We start from the raw sequence: 17,491 nt of genomic DNA, 5'->3' as shown, positions 1-17,491 counted from the left end.
GGATCGGGGGGGGGGGGGGGGGCTTTCACACTTCAGTCTTCTCCAACTGTGTAGTTGAGTCAGTGGAATCTCCGCAGGACCACAGGCACAGCAGGCAGCAGCAGACTCCAAAAGCAGCCACGATATGCGGAACACAGACTGCAGTGCAGCCAGGAGACAGCCGACTCAGGCTCAGTCTCTGAGCGCTGAGCGGCTGTCTGTGACCTGGACGGCGGACCTGTCAATCACCGGCGCCGCTGCGGGGCCGACAGCAGAATGAATACTGAGAGACCCGGGGACAGAGGGCTCTGAGCAGCTGCGATCATCACCTGGACGCCGACGCGGACACTGTGAGTGTCAATCACCGCTGGCAGGCCACCGACAGGGAGAGACCCGGGCCGCGGCGCCCACAGGAAAATAGCAGTGAGCTGAGCCAGCACAGAGTCTGCCACATACACCAACGGGCCCGTCACATATGTCCCCCTTGACCCCCCCAGTCGCCGGCCCTGCCCCTCCCCCCTGCAGTGATTTCCATCCCCCATACCCCCCTACCCCCTCCTGCGTGAAACAGCGAATCGCAGGAGGGACAGCAGAGCAGGAGAGTTCCCAATTAGCGAGACTGTCCCACTGTAATCAGCACAGCTGGGAGGTATGCACTAAATTTATACATTATACATCTCTTACATTATACTGCACAGGAGTATATGGTGTATTTTATAAAGTGTACCACACCCCTCAGCATAGGTCCCTACCACTGCATTCTTCCTCGTGGGCTCTTTATGTCCAAATCCAATACAACTTCTACAGACCACTTGAACACCATTGAATACCCCCCATAGACAGATTTGTTTGTTACATATAGAATGCCTACTTTATTATCTATATGATGAATGGTATTATATGGGAGTTTGCATCTAGAATAGATGTATTGATCAACTCGCAGAGATGCTTAAAATATTCATAGATCTAAAGTTAATTGGACGAATAATATACATGGAAACTGGGAATAAATCCCCTGTAGAGAATAAAAACAGTGACGGGTACAGCTAGCAAATACAAGGGACAAAGGATTAAAACTCAACGCAGAGTCAGTCAAGTCAAGGTCAAAAAGCAAGAGGGAGTAATCAAATTAAACAAGAGCAAGTAACCAGACAAATTGGAGGGTAAGGACATGGAAAAGCAATAGAGGGATAAATAGAGCAACTGACATAGAAGGAGGTAAAAAAAAAACAGACAAAGTACTGCGTAGCCAACACAAATAGCACATATAATGTACAGGACAAGCCTTACAGTACTCTGTGACCAATAGACAGTTCAGTTACTATTCAAAAGCCGGGGCTGGATTTCAAATGGGTGTTCGCTGCTCATACTGGAGCGGCCAGATTTCTGGAACTCCTGCTGCTGGGAATAAGGGATCGGTAATGCTGAGCAGCTGTGTGGGTGTGTTGTAATCTGCCCCCCTTTTATTGGTATGCAATATGTATAAAACAGTATATAAAGCAGCTGATCCGGTTGTCTTCACCCGTACCATCTACAGGTCTGGCACTGACCCCCACTCCTCCTGATTGGTAAATGGCCATACATGTCACCATTGCCTCAACTCTATGCGCTGCGGGATTGTTTCCTCTATCCGTTTCCTGGTTACTGCAGCTACTTGTACATTAGCATTTTCTCATAGCACCCCTAGAAGAATGTTTTTTATTGATAAATGTGGAAAATATATATAAACTTAAGTTATTGTGCCTACATGTCATTCTTACATACCTGCCAACTTGAGAAGCGACAAAATGCTCTGTTTTTTGGACTTTCCCTCTTAGGTGGGTATTCAATCCAGGATTCCGACAGAACATCCCAACAGTCAGAATCCCTGCCATTTTTACCAGCTTCCAACAACAACTCGACAGTCGATATTCAAATGTTCCGACTGTTGAGCTTCAGGAAGTGGATTGCCGAAACATCGTAATTTTGTCGAAAACTGCCGGTTTCGACAATCCATGGCTGTTTACGACAGTAAAGACTCACTGTAGCACGCGAGGCCCGGCTAGGATTAAATACTGAACTGTCAATATTTCTACTGATGGAAATATCAACAGAGATGGAATACCCCCCTTAATGTATGATTACCATCTCCTGTTTTGAAACACTTTTCTAGTCAATTAACTAGTTTAACATGGTTGACTGTAGTCATAAATTAAGATATAAACAGAGCGTTTTATCCCTCCTGGAATGGGTCATGTTGGGAGGTATATCCTTAGGTTCAGTTATGTGTTGTTGCACAGATTAGCCACATGTTTTCTGACTGGTAGCCACAATCACTGGTTTTGCCTATCACTTTGACTATAAATAATTTAATTTTGTCCTGGACCCCCAACCAGAGCCTTGCAGAACCAAGGGGGCCTTGGTACACCATTTGGGAAGTAATGTCCTAAACCAAACCTCTGAGTTTGAAGGGGGGTGGGGGTTTATTCTCCAAATACATTTAAATATTGCTCCCTGCGCAGCTAAAAGAAGAAGAAAAGTTGTTGGGAGTAGGGTGGCCAATCCCAGGATTGGGATCATCAGGATCCCGGGATTTGGCCCCTAAAATGCCAGGATTTCAGTCCTGGGATTGGAGTTTCCAATCCTGGGATTTGGGGATAAGACTGCGCATGCCCAACCACCCACCTGGCTCCCGGCAGCAACAGACCACCTAACCACCCACCCCAGCTCCCGGTAGCATAGTACCCAGCCATCCACTAATCCAGCTCCCAGCCACACCCGCCCCGCACATGTAAGTAAATATGAGGGACGGCCAGGGCTTTTCTTTGTAATTAGGGAAGCCGGAATCACAGGATTGAAAAAATGTCCCGTGATTGGCTTCTCTAGTTGGGAGTAATAATCTTTACATATGCATTTAGCACACTCAAGCATTTCTTGAAAGATTATGGGGGTGCAGTTCAGTCTGCCGCTCCACATCGCTGGCACCAAATGCCACATTCTTAATAATCACATATGCACTAACGGATACCTCACACAGCGCTGCAGAGAGAAGCCCACAGGCTTCTATAGTGTATAACCAGCTTTTGCAATACCCCCCCCCCCCCCCCCCCCCCCGCAAGGGTACACTGCATCCCGCTCAATGGCTGTTTGTATAAGCGGATAGAAAAAATATATTCCTATAAGCAGGTCCTTCGTTTTAGATATAAAATGGACTGGATTTAAAACCTATTTAAAATACTTTATCAAATGGGCTAACATCACTTAAACCATATTTACCTAGCACTTCCTTCATGTAGGACCAATTAAAATGATTAAACTCCAATGATTAAACACCATGTCAAGGGATAAAAGTAAAAATGGTGAGATTCTTTTATGAAACCTAGTTGGTTGTTTTTTTTTATCAAAATGGGGAGAATTGGGTTTAATGTAGTCGCCATGTATTTTGAGATTAAAAAAAGGGTTCCATATTTCTTAAAAGTCATTTATACCCCTTGCATAACCCATTAGTCTACGGTTTGCAAATTGTGCAGTGAAGTGCTTTAACCTAGGCAGTGAAAATCATAATTGGATTGATAATGCTACAAAGAAAATTGGTATTTGGGCATCAACTACTGAGATACTTTCCATATGGCTACTGCTTCTAAGAATATACAGCTTGCTTGTCTTTTTAGGCTGACTGAGTGGGCCCTCACTATTTTCCTGTAATACCTTGGTCAGGGCAGCCAGGGGACTGTGAGGACTCCAGTCCCGGGTCCATTCACATTTCATTTGAAGCAATGTGAGTAGTGTGGTCAGTGCTGCAGACACAGGTCTCACCAGGCATTCCAGGTGTTCTAGAAAAGGGGAGCTCTGCCTATTTTGTCACTCCCGGGCCCCACAATTTCTGATGGCAGCCCTGACCTTGGTTGCAAATAATGTCAGGGCAGAATCCTCACTTATTTTCACATATAGCAAAAGTCAGAGTCATATCTTGGGACAGGATAGACCTGCAGGACTGCAGCATTAATTAGGCACTGAAGTTTCTCTTAATTCAAATGTGGCCCACAAATAGGTAAATAAGATCTAAAGTTTGAATAACTTTTGAATACAGCTGTATTGTCCAGGGCTTACATGGGGAAGTTCAGCACACGTAGTCCTTCGAGTGTCTCATTGTGTTCTTCTGATACATTCAAATTTGTAAACAAATGACAGTTCCTGTTTAATATATTATGCTTTCTATTTGACTGACAGTTTATAAAACAATACCGTTATAATACAATACAATATTTAGATCTGAAAGCTAATGCGCCAAATTTAGACATCTGGTGGGTAGAGAGTGAGACTGAGCCCTCATCATTATTTTGCTCTGTCCTCTCCTCTCCAGTTACAAGATGTTGTAGGTACCCATTGATGGAGATGTCAGTGTCATTCTGTGGTGTAAAAATATCTCATTTGCTAATCCATGCTTGGGTATACTGCTTTATCTTGGGGCAGTTTATAATCATATGTTTGCAGTGAGGAACAGATATAAATGTAGTTTAAGTTTATGATATCTTAGAGTAACTCATAGCATTTTAATGTCACATTGCTTCAGTGGTTTTGCTACAGGTGAGGCGATTTGGTCTGTTTTTAGAGCTCAATAGAGTGGAACCTTTTCTTCAATTAACCTCTATGGCTATTCCTATCAATTGTAATCTAAAGGCTGTGTTCCAAATATATTATTAACATTCTGTTGGTTTACAGATGTGGGTTAAACATTTTCCAGACATAATGCTCTGTAAACTTCATCCTAGGCTCTACTGAAGGTATTTCTGCAATTTTCTTTGTGAGCTGAAAGCACTGTATCCAATTTGAACTTTCCGGGTCTTTCGGAAGTGGGATAAAGATTTGTAGGCACACATAGCATAAAACATTTTCAATAAAGCTTTTATTTAGAATGTCCCAGTCGCTTGTAACCTGAAGATCACACTAAGTCAAATTGTAACAGATTTACTAGAAGTCGTTGGCAGAGCAGGCCCTAACCAATTTGATTCCACATGCAAGATTTTGTCTGGTGCCCCCTAGCAACACTGCTTGTTTTGCCTTTCACCTAGCAACCCTCTCCAAGTACAGCACCCATCATGCAGCAGCAGAGATCACAGCAGCAGTCAGTAACACCCATCACTCCTCACCCATAGCAATCCTAACTTTGGTGCTCTGTGGCAGCCATATTAAAAATAGGTATAGTGTGAGCCGAAGGGTTGTGCTCTTGCTGGGAAGGGGCATGGCCACACATTAGTACCCCATATTCAATTTCCGCCACACACTAGTGCAACTTTTTTCACATTATATCATATAATAGTGTCATTTATTCATGTTACGCCACACAATGTTATATCACACAATAATGTCCCTTATCCACATTAAGCCTTAGGGCTGTTTCACACAGTACGGTTCCTGCCGCACGGTGAAATCCCGTACGGTCAGGGAGCCGCGCCGCACTCAGAATTTTATAATGGCAGGGATGGCCACAGCCCGGCAGCCGTCCCTTCCAGTGGGGGGATCCGGCTGCAGCCGTGCGGCCGGGCCGTGGCCGTCCCGTGTGAATGGACACAATAGTGTCCATTCACAACTGCTGAGTGCGGCACGGCTCCCTGGCCGTACGGGATTTCACCGTGCGGCAGGAACCGTACTGTGTGAAACAGCCCTTACAGTAGTGAACCATATTCACACTATGCCACACTGTATTGTTCTCATTACACCACGTTATATTGCTTACCCTTTACACATGTTAGACTACACAGTAATAGCACCATTTATACAACTAATGCCACAAAGCTATGCCCCTAACACATATGCCTCAAATTAGCAATTAAAGCATGCTACAGCAAGACTAATCTCCCTGCCCCACAATCCCTCGTCTTTACACCTACACCCATTTGTAAATCTCTCCACTGTTAGCCTGGTCATGAACAGCAGCCCACCTCCCACAGCAATTTTTAATGGCTACCCAGCTGCCCTCACTGAATGGTCCTGGCCAGGTAGCTCCTGGCTCTAGCTATCTGAGCTGCCCGATTGGAGCTTAGAGCTCCGATTGCAGTAGTAGCCAGGCCAGCATAGTCTAAAGCAGCAGCAGGTGTTCTGGACATTAACATCTGCCAGATTGGTCCTAGGTAGTCTAGGTAGTAATGCCACTAGGCTTAGTTTGCCTATGCCTAGGGCCGAGGGCTACAGTACTTAGAGCATATGAATTTGCATTAAGAAGAGTACATGTTTCATTAAGGCATTTGTCATTATCTGCCTGTTCACAGCAGATACAGTACTTCCATCTGTCACTGTCAGTGACATGTGTCATGTCTGCCCTCACTTGAGCCTGGTGTGACACTCCAACAGTATCAATTCCACTTATGATTAGTATTCCAAAATCTGCCAGTACTAAAAAAATAGCAGAAGGTCACATTACACTAGGAGTTCAACCTACTAATTTACAGTTACCGTTATTATTATTTTTCCACACAATAATCAAACACATACTGATGTGTCCTCATACATCATTGCTGCAGTTGTGCCAAATGTCCCCTCCTGACACACCAGGTCCTGTGAGACTCTTCTAGCCTTGGGCTAATTACTGCATCTTGAAAACAGTTTTTAGCCCAAAAGTACTATCGATCTATCCAATTCTAGCCCATTTCTACCATGCTCTAGATCAGTGGTTCTCAACCTCGGTCCTCAGGGACCCCCAACAGTACACGGTTTCCCGGTCACCTCACAGATACACAGGTGCACTAATTACTCACTGGCACATTTCAAAAGATCACAGGTGGAGCTAATTATTTCACCTGTGATTCTGTATGGAAACCTGGAAAACATGCACTGTTGGGGGTCCCTGAGGACCGAGGTTGAGGACCACTGCTCTAGATGGCCCATTATTGGGTGATAACCCATGGGATCCGGGATAAGTTCAAGAACTCCTGTGTTGTCTCCTGTGGCTGCTTATCGTGGTACTTAGATGCATCTGCTGTGGCATCCTGGGTGACTCATGTGCAATAAACATCTTGCCTTTAAAATGATTCAACTACTGTATAAGTATGCTGTGACCACCAAAATAGCGCAAAATGCTATTCCAAATTATGTTCTAGAATTAACTAACACCAACCAGGAGGTGTTGCAGCAGCATCTGCAGGTGCTGTTCTAGAAGCCTGAGTGGAAGAAAATGGTTCAATGTGCATGTGTAGAAGCTTGGTGATACAACGAGTTATCAGGTAGTTACTGACTTTATGAGTAAATTCCCCAATATCTTAATAAAGTATATAAAAAACCTGGATCTCCTGGCTGGCGAAGCAAGGTCATCCAGTCACACTACCAAACTAGGCTGGCACAGCACTTGCAGCCCCTGTCACCTCCTCCCCCTCAATTGCTTTGAAAAGGAAGAAGCAGGTTTCAGTTTTCTTGTGTGGAACTGATCAATCATTAGATTTATTTGGGGAAAGGAAAACGCTTTGTTCTTTACACAAACTTTTAAAGTCGAGTTGCACACACGCCATTTTAGGATGGTATGGCCGCCATTTTGGTTCGCAGAGTTGCGCAAATAAAGTATCCATACCCGAGTCTGTGTGACAAAGTGGACCAGAAGCGCAGCCATACTATTACACATAAATTCATAATACCATACTTACACCAAATAAAATATAGTTAAAGGTTTAGAACACTACACATAGTTTAGTCAGCATTACATACTTCCATCTGTATAGTGTTTGGTACCGTTCCGTTTCCCATGCGCAGTATTCCGGTCATTGCGAATAAATCGCAATTCATACGGTCCGATAATTACGGACAAAATCCATATTCCCAAGACTGTTTCTGTTAAAAGGTGTGTTACAAAAGAATCTAGTTATAACCGGTTCTTACTGCTATTTACGACCCCTGACGACGATGCCAACAGACAAAGGACTCCAAAGTTCACTCCCCCTGCACCTATCCAAACCAGGTGCAATACTTTGCCCCAATCACAGAGGACTTGACATACGAACCCTGACCAATAGGAATGGCCTTTGACCTCCCCCTTCTGACCCTATAAGTTAGGTGACCCAGGGCGGCCTCGGTCACTTCGGCACTACTTCTTTTCCCTGACCATTGACCGGGCTATAGTTCAACCTGAATATAGCGAGCTCCGACCGGACTGCGCTGCGCATATTTGATGAGACGGTAAACGGTTGCATTCACTGTACTTACTTTTATTGTATTGTTGGCTGATTGTATCATGTGCCTGTTTTCTTTCCCTAGTAGAGCCTGATTTGTATATTCATTGTTAGACAACTGCATTACGTGTTACACTGTGTTTTTCCTATTTCTGTAATCCCCTTTTGTCCATTAGGGACTAAATACACTATTTACGGAGTTTCTATCTCCTCACCTTTATACTGTGGTCTCGTCTATTATTCGCATCTAGCGATAAAGTGAATTACGGACATTGTCCTTAAAGGTGTATTCGCAGATTAGAGACAAAGTACTGCGAAGGGATCTCCTATTAATGCATTGGTTCTTCCGTGTATAATACACGATAAAGGTACGCTACGCTGCGCTACGTTTTGTTCGCACGTAGCTAGAGATAAAGGGTACACAGGTTACGGACATAATACGTAACCTACGCTTTTCACTTATTGTTCTTTGATCATATAAATATCGGTATTGATAAAACTGTTAGAAGTTTTCACATAAACAACAATTAAACTTTATATAAACACAGAAATAGGTCACAGACAGAACACACATTTGATGCATCACAGAAATTGATAGAAGTCTAATAATTTGTTATTGGTTCTGTATGTAATTACAAAGGCGGCATTGTTCAAAATAAGAGATTCCAATCTCAGTCCCATTTTAATCTGGATCTGTGTGGTAAGGAGCTTTTCCTTCTGTGGTAGATATGAGCAGCTCAATCTGTGGAAGGTCATGAGGCCAGCTAAATATGGGGGTTATTTAGACCTGATAGCTGCTGTGCAAATCGCATGGCGACTGATTATCGAAAGATTGCGCATGTGTAGGGATAGTAGCGCACATGCATGAGGCCAAACTGCGTCAAAATTCAGTGATTACGCTATATGCAAGCTGATTGACAGGAAAAGGGGCAAGACTAGTAGCTCAAAGGCTACTGAAGAGCGCTAGCTGTCCAAAATCACAAAGCCACAACAGTTTACTATATTATATTATATTGCATATATACACCCAAGTCCCTATACGGACTCACAATGTGATGTTACGCACAGCAATTTCTAATCACTGTACAGGATTTGCAGCTTCTTATCAAAGGTGTGTGGCCTTTTTTGGAAACAGAAGTAAAGATAAGCAACTGACACCAATAGGTGTATGTTGCTTTAAGAAGCGCAGTCCTGTTCAGTAATTCAAATACAATGATATTTATGTATAAGTGGAAATATTTATTAAAATCACATATATAATATTTCAAAAAGAATTGTGCACAATAGTATCAACAGACAAACAAGACAAACAACACATAACATATAAAAGTTAAGAAGGTTGCAGCTTTGTATGAATATTTGTTTGAGGCTATATTTGCAGTTCTTAATACTTGAGGCTAAGAGGCATTTATAGTTACCAGCCCTGCACTTGATTTCAGAACCCTAGCATGGGTCTGTCGCTTGTGGGATGAATACACCAGGATAAGTCTCTCAAATTACCAGAAGGATATCCGGAAGTACTTTCAATGGGAGGCTTGTTCCTGTTCACAGGCACCCGGTTTGGGTTTTATTACAAATACCCAAACCGGCAGCTATCAGATTGTAGGGCTCTACAAAATCACCATCAGGTCTGAATCAGACCCTTTGTTTGGCCTGTGCTGCTTGGATTTACTGCGTGCTTCTTGGTGTATGCTTTTTCAGTACTCTTCCATTTTGTCTATTAATGTCTGGGCCTTAGTTATTGCTTTTGGCATAGTACCATGTCTACAGTCTCTCTCCAGCCTGTGAACTTGATGAGAGATAAAATGGCGGCAGGGCCACTGTAATAATGGCAACCAGTATTTTAGAGGAAAGAGAAACAGAGGTTTCCATGGTAACTTGCTATTGTCTCGTGTGACCACACCCTTCCAGGCTATAGTACCATCAGTGGGTGAAGTGTTGCTGGCCTTCAGCACTCAATCAGACTGACCTACACAATACTACAATGTCTGATCTAATGTTGACTGGGCTCCTGGTATTGGACTGGAATCCTTATCCTATATAGACAATATTATTAATGTTTGCAGTGAATGTAATGAACATCATGTTATCTTACCTCCGCCGTGGTGGTCAGGACTGCTTTGTGACCTTCTATATACATAGTTTGGAGATGATACAGAAGATTTTTGAGGTGATGTCAATACAGTCTTCACATCTGACTTTAAAAAAAAATGAAAATATTAGGAAAAATGCTAAAAATATCAAAGTACTGTCGTAGTAGGTCCGCATCATATAGTGTATGTACTGTATATGTATATGCTTATGTACATCCAGCTTGAAAAAGGAGACATTATTTGGGTCTCCGAAACGCGTTGCTGCTAAATCCACGCCACTGCACTTTCTGATAAAAGCACCTTGGCACTTGGACACTTTGGGCAGTATTCAATGAACATTATCGCGGCATGCAGCGAATCCTGTTTAGGATTCGCTGCACAGTCGCTGTGTTCTGGAGCCTCGCTGTCCCCCTGCTATCCCCATATTCAACGTCGCAGGGGCTCGCTGCCCCTGATGGCGAATCTTAACTCCTGCGGCATCCTGCAGGGAGCCGGGGGACGGCGGCAGGCAGGGAGATGGAATTCTCCCTGCCTGCCCCAGAACGTATGTGGAGGGGAGGAGGGCTCCCGGGGACCCAGGCAGCACAAGCTGCCCCCCGGGAGAGCCAGCAGGGGACCGGGTATTCACTGCTCCTGATCGTGCATATGTAATGATCAGGAGCAGTGAATATATGAATATCTAATGAGCGGCTCTCCGCTCCCGGACTCCTGCTGGCTGTTATGTGTAAAAAAAAAAATACTTTTTTAAATTAAATATATATTCATGTGCTATAAGCACATGAATAAAAATAACATGCCCCTTCACAGAATAAAATTCATGATTTTTTTGACACCAAACAAAAAAAACAACTTTATTTTAAAAGTTCGCATTCCACTTCACCATGAAAAGATGGTGATTTGCTACACGGCGACACATGGCGAAAATCACTTAGAAAGACGGCGAAAAGTGCACGTTGAATAGGGTGATTCACTTTCTGACACAAAAAAATCACCTTCCAATGCAAAAATAGCACAAATTTGCCATAAAGCATGGCGAATTGGCCTCATTGAATACTGCCCTTTGGCCCTTATTCTGCTTGGTGCGGCCGGAGCCGCATATGCGGCTCCAACGCACCAGGCGAATCCCCGCCTTCCATACGGATCGCCACGGCCGTCCGTACGCGGATATGTGGCGATCCGCATGAAATTGGACGGGGATACGCCTCCTCCATGGTGGGAGCAGCCCCTGCATTCGATGGTCGCCGAACATCGAATGCAGGGCCGCACGCTCCACCAGGTCCCGCAACACAAGACCACACGGACACTTGTCCGTGTGAAATCTTGTATGGGGGCGGGCAGCTGACATCCGGCGATGTCAGATGCCCGCCCCGTACCCACGCGTCACGGCCTCATTACCATGCATACGCCCCGCGTTTGCATGGGAACGCCCATGAAACGCTGGGCGTATGCATAGGGTAATGAGGATAAGTAGACCCTCACGCCCCTCTACGCCCCCTGTGCGGCGTATAGAGAATCCTTGCGGCGAAATCGCCTGCACATGCGCAGAGTGACCTCTGCACATGCGCAGAAGATAAACATCGGCGGCCCGTACGCAAGCGGGAATTTCCGCACCAACCAGAATAAGGGCCTTTATCTTTGATGCACTTTCTTGGAACACACTTGCACTTTGGACCTTGGGACCAAACAGGAATAAGCTCACTGCGGTGGTGCCGCAGACTTTTACCATCTAAGTATAGCCCACCGCAGTGCTTCTAAATGGTGAGATACCCATTGAATGTTTGATTGTTTTGCACCCAGAACCGTGTGAAATATTTGTTTTCAATTAAGTATTGCATCCTTGTTATTTTTATTGTATTGCACCCATTCATGTGTTTGTTTTTTATTTTGTAATAATTCCTGTATCAAATAAAAAAATCAATTTGATTTTGTGAACATCTTTTAGGTAAGGTGCGCCAAACTCCATATACTCTTATATATATTGTAATAATATTATATATTGTTGTCCATATAATTTGTTTCAGTTGCACATTAATGTTACATTTCATGCTACTGAAATGCTAATCATAGCGAAGTCACCTAGATAAATGAAAAAATAAAAAAGTAATGTCTTCCTTCTACTAATAGTAGCGGGAAATACACATTCATTATTGGAAGAAATCGTTTTAAAGCCACAAGTCTATTTTTACAACAGTAATTGTTGAGCAATAGTACTTTCTCACACCATTTTTTGTTAATCCACTAACATTAATGTAACCCAATGGGGAACATCTGCATCTTCTTACCTTACTTTCCCCTTCACCATGACAGGGTTGATGTCCTTTATCGCCGGCAGTGTGTATGGATAGCTGCGTGTCTTTGTTCTGTGATTGGATGCCATATTTTACATCTTTGTCACTTTTCATAGAAAAGAAGCAAGCAAGTGGTAATTCTATACAAGAAAAGCAAAGGAAAAAGTTTGTGAGTACAGCATTCATAAATTATTAACTTTTTCATTACTTATTTAAACACAGAAGACCAACATTCCACCATGGCAACCTATCTAGAATTAACATTCAAATTCTCACTTAACATTTATATAAACATCACTCACACATGTGCAATAGGAACATAGAAACATATAATTTGATGGCAGATAAGAAGCACTTTGCCCATCTAGTCTGCCCCTTTTTTAACCATATTGTGTTAGCTCAAACCATATTTGATCCTCATTTGTTTGTAAGGATATCCTTATGTCTATCCCATGCATGTTTAAATTGTTCTACTATCAGCCTCTACCACCACTGATGGGAGGCTATTCCACTTATCCACTAACCTTTCAGTAAAGGAATTTTTCCTCGAGATTCCCTTGAATCTCCCTCCCTCTCTCCCTCCAGTTTCAGTGCATGTCCTCCTGTTCTTACTACTTTTCCTTTGAAGAATGTCTCCCTATGTCAGCGTCTCAGACGCTCGGCGGCCGGGGGAGGGTGCACACTGCGCTTCCACCCGGCTCAGCCGAGCGTCCATCTGCCACTTCTGCCCGGCGGAGTGACGCGACTTCCGCCCGGCGCGGGCGCACTACACTGAGCTCCCGGCGTTCCCCTGCAGCCGCTCAGCGGTTGCCTGGCAACAGGGGACGCCGGGAGTCACGCGCTCGGCCACCTGAATGTAATTAGGAGCCGGGGGTCGGTCCACAGAGGGGCTGTTTCATTGGCTGCATTATCACTTTTAAGGGATAGCTGCAGGCAAGATGGTGCCAGTTATAGCTTTTCTCACAGCTATCCTGGTCGCATCTCCTGTTCCCAGACCCTGTCTTCCAGTGTCTCTGGTCTGCAGTCCTGGTGCCTCCTTGCCTCTGTTTGCCCAGCTCCCCCTCCTGGGGTCTCGTGAGTGCTCCAACAGGAGCTTGGTCCTTTATCTTTTTGTCATTGTGGGCAGATTGCCTTTGTATTTCAGTTATATTCCTCTGGCTGCCCAGCCATTCTTTTGTTTGGGGTTAGATCCCTGTATTCTTTTTAAGCCCTGCTGGTCTTTGCTAGCTGTGGGGCTCTAGTTAGGCAGGGTATTATTCCTGTTAATCCTCAGTCGTTTTGGGGAATTCATTGTGTTTCTGTTTTTTTCAGTGTGGTGGTTATTCCCCGTGTTATTCCTCCTGTGCCTGCGACTGGGTCGCATCCCCGTCCTTGGCCTGGTGCCCCAGTTAGGCCCAGTAGTCAGATTCACCTTTTGAGTATACCTCTGACGATCGCTGTCCCCTTGTCCCGACATAAGGCCTAGCTGCATCGGGGTTGGAGTGGGCCTAACTCGCTCCTTTGGACGCGGCGGCCACAGGTGAACACTAGCACTCGCAGGGGCTTGACATCTGCCAGAGGTACTCAACAGAGAGAGTGTAGGGTTTGCTGTGGCCATCCTAACCGGCGGTCCCGGCTATGGGCTCACGCCTGACGTTCTGTACCCAGCCCTCCAGCGTAACATTATAACCGGCCATACAGGTTATATAAATTTCCTTTTATATAGCAAAAATTCAGGCGAGTTAGAATTGAATCCCACTCCTCAGACAGTTTCAGATCAGGTCCAGGGGTTGACGCAGATGGTACGGGATTTATCATTAAAAGTAGCCTCACAAGAACAGAGAATTCGATCTCCAGATCCCGGGGTTCAGGAACCTAAAGTAAATTTGCCTGACCGTTTTGCAGGGGATCGGAGGGCCTTCTTTAACTTCCGTGAGAGTTGCAAAACTGTATTTTAGACTTAGGCCCTGGTCTTCCGGCTCTGAGTCTCAGCGAGTAGGCTTAGTAATGTCGCTTCTACAAGGAGATTCTCAGACCTGGTCTGAGAATCTCCCTGCAGATAGTCCAGTCTTGTCATCAGTAGAGAGTTTCTTTACCTCCCTAGGCCTTCTCTATGATGATCCTGACAGGGAAGCCTCCGCGGAAACCCATCTTCGGGCCCTTAAACAGGGAAGGGACCCAGCAGAGGCTTACTGTACAGAATTTCGCCGTTGGTCAAATGACTGCGGCTGGAATGACTCTGCTCTACGGAGCCAATTCCGTTGTGGGCTTTCTGATGCCATTAAAGATAGCCTAATTCATTACCCAGTACCCACCTCTCTGGATAAACTTATGGAATTGGCTATCCGAATTGACCGTCGTCTCCGCGAGCGAAGGTCCGAGCGAGGAGCACAAGTACGTCCTCTTCCATTCGTTCCCCTGGTCCCCAAGGACAGCGAAGAACCCATGCAAATAGGGGCAACTCGCATCTCCTCGGAGGAAAGAGCCCGTCGGTTCAGTGCCGGCCTATGTTTATATTGTGGAGGCAAAGGACATCTCCTCCGTAATTGTCCTGTTAGGCCAGTAAAAGCCTGGGCCAAGTGAACGTGGAGAGGGTTCAATTAGGCCTTCAGCTTTTTTCCTCTCATGATTCTTTAATAGCTCTGTGTTGTATTTCTTTTCAAGAGAATAATTTTTCTAGCACCGCCTTTATTGACAGTGGCGCTGCGGGAAATTTATAGATATTTCCTTAGCCCGTAGCCTAGGTATTCCTTTTCTCAAACTTAATGGTTTTATCACCCTAAGGGGTTTAGACGGGAATGTGCTGTCCAACGGAGCTATTTCTTTTCAAACTCCCCTGGTGCGGCTTACCGTAGGGTTGTTCCATTCGGAAGAAATTACGTTTTTATTGACTTCCTGCCCGGGTGTCCCTATTGTATTGGGTCACCCCTGGTTAGTAAAACACAATCCCGTCATTGACTGGAGTACCGGAGAGATTGCTCGTGGGAGTCCTTATTGCTTAGAACAGTGTGTTCACATTCCATTGGTACAAGCTGCGGTGTCCCTTTCCGAGATCCCTTCTCCTTATGTAGATTTTTCCGATGTGTTCTCTAAGGGGAAAGCAGACAATCTTCCACCACATCGTTCCTACGATTGTGCCATCAAGTTAATCCCCAATGCCCCTCTGCCCAAAGGGAGGTTGTACGCCTTGTCCATCCCCGAAACCAAGGCTATGGATGAATACGTCCAGGAAAGCCTCAAGAAGGGCTTTATCCGACCCTCTAAATCCCCCCTTAGTGCCGGCTTCTTGTTCGTGGAAAAAAAAGATGGCTCTCTCAGGCCTTGTATTGATTTTCGTGCCCTTAACAAAATCACAGTGAAAAATACATATCCCCTTCCTTTGATTTCGGTAATTTTTGATCAATTGCGGTCAGCCACCATCTTTACTAAGATTGCTCTCAGGGGAGCTTACAATCTTATCCGAATCAAGGAAGGTGATGAATGGAAGATGGCTTTTAGTACTCAGTCTGGGCATTATGAGTACTTAGTAATGCCCTCAAACGCCCCAGCCGTTTTTCAAGATCTTATTAATGACGTCCTCTGTGATTTTTTGGGCCGATTTGTTGTCGTATACTTAGACGATATTTTGATTTTTTTCCCCGAGATTTGAACTCGCATAGAAATCAAGTTAGACAAGTCTTGCAAAAACTAAGGCCCTTATTCTGATCGGTGCGGCCGGATCCGATTATGCGGCCAGGACCGTGCGTGCGAAACCCCGCCTTCCATACGGATCGCCAACTCCGTCCGTATGCGGTAAGAAGCTGTCCGAACGGACCGCACGTGTATTTTTCACGGAATACGCCTCCTCCATCTCAGGGAACCTCCCCCATCATTCGATGGTCGCAGACCATCGAATGCAGGACCGAGTGGTCCACCAGCACCCGCAACCTCAGACCACACGGACATTTTTCCGTGCAAAAGCAGGGATCTGGGCGGGCAGCTGACATCCGGCAATGTCATATGTCCGCCCCCTACACGTGCGTCACGGCCGCATTACCATACGTACGCCCAGCGTTTGCATGGGAACGCCCATGAAACGCGGGGCGTATGCATATGGTAATGAGCCCAAATAGCCCTTCACGCCCCTCTCCACCCCCTGTTCGTAGTGTTCACATTTCATGCGGGATTTGGCCGTACGCCCTGCTCGCACATGCGCAGAGACGCCTCTGCACATGCGCAGACACAAAACATCGGCGGCACGAACGCACGCGGATATTACCGCACAGATCAGAATAAGGGCCTAAGAGAGAACCATTTGTTTGCAAAACTTGAGAAATGCGAATTTGAGGTGTCTCAAGTATCATTCCTGGGGTACATCATTTCCTCTGAGGGGTTCCGGATGGATCCCAAGAAACTTCAGGCCATTGTGGATTGGTCTCGACCCACCAACTTGAAGGCAGTCCAACGATTTCTTGGATTTGCAAACTACTACAGACGCTTTATTCATTCATTTTCTTCTATTGTAGCGCCTTTGGTTGCATTAACCAAGAAAGGGGCCGATCCATCTAAATGGTCCTCTCAAGTAGAGCAGGCCTTTCCGGCTCTAAAACAGGCCTTCATCTCAGCCCCAGTTTTGAGACATCCAGACCCTGATCTCCCCTTCATAGTGGAGGTGGATGCCTCCGAGGTAGGGGCCGGAGCAGTTTTATCTCAAAGGGATCCTGAGTCTCTGGAGTTACATCCCTGTGCATACATGTCAAAAAAAATTCTCTCCAGCCGAGGCCAACTATTACATGGGGAATAGAGAGTTACTTGCTGTCAAATGGGCCTTTGATGAATGGCGTCACTGGTTGGAAGGAGCTGTTCATCAAATTCTAGTTCTTACTGATCACAAGAACTTGCAATATATTGAAACAGCCAAAAGGCTCAATGCTCGGCAAACTCGCTGGGCTCTGTTCTTTATGCGGTTTAACTTTTTAATCTCCTATAGACCAGGTTCTAAGAACAGTAGGGCAGACTCTCTTTCTCGCTGTTTTCT

At 45.2% G+C, this 17,491-nt stretch overlaps 2 protein-coding genes across 3 annotated transcripts in view; one reads left to right on the top strand and one right to left on the bottom strand.

The window, feature by feature from the left end:
- Positions 1 to 17,491, top strand: part of LOC146060581 (uroplakin-3b-like protein 1) — a 90,152-nt gene that overhangs the window by 7,888 nt on the left and 64,773 nt on the right. Inside the window, exon 3 of the mRNA XM_083173947.1 lies at positions 12,612 to 12,664. The gene's annotated coding sequence lies outside the window, so the exon portion shown is untranslated. The remainder of the gene's footprint in view (positions 1 to 12,611; positions 12,665 to 17,491) is intronic.
- The window catches only part of REPS2 (RALBP1 associated Eps domain containing 2), a 146,259-nt gene that overhangs the window by 112,232 nt on the left and 16,536 nt on the right, over positions 1 to 17,491 (bottom strand). For both annotated transcript variants that reach the window (XM_083173946.1, XM_083173945.1), the window contains exons 3-4: positions 12,490 to 12,635; positions 10,210 to 10,312 (exon numbers count right to left, since the gene is read on the bottom strand). In XM_083173946.1, the coding sequence (XP_083030072.1) occupies positions 10,210 to 10,312; positions 12,490 to 12,635 (249 nt within the window). The remainder of the gene's footprint in view (positions 1 to 10,209; positions 10,313 to 12,489; positions 12,636 to 17,491) is intronic.

This window comes from Crinia signifera, chromosome 2, assembly GCF_055691185.1.
Source record: "Crinia signifera chromosome 2, ASM5569118v1, whole genome shotgun sequence".
NCBI lineage: Eukaryota > Metazoa > Chordata > Amphibia > Anura > Myobatrachidae > Crinia > Crinia signifera.
Note: the sequence above shows the minus strand (reverse complement) of the source record. Positions and strands in the feature narration are given on the sequence as shown.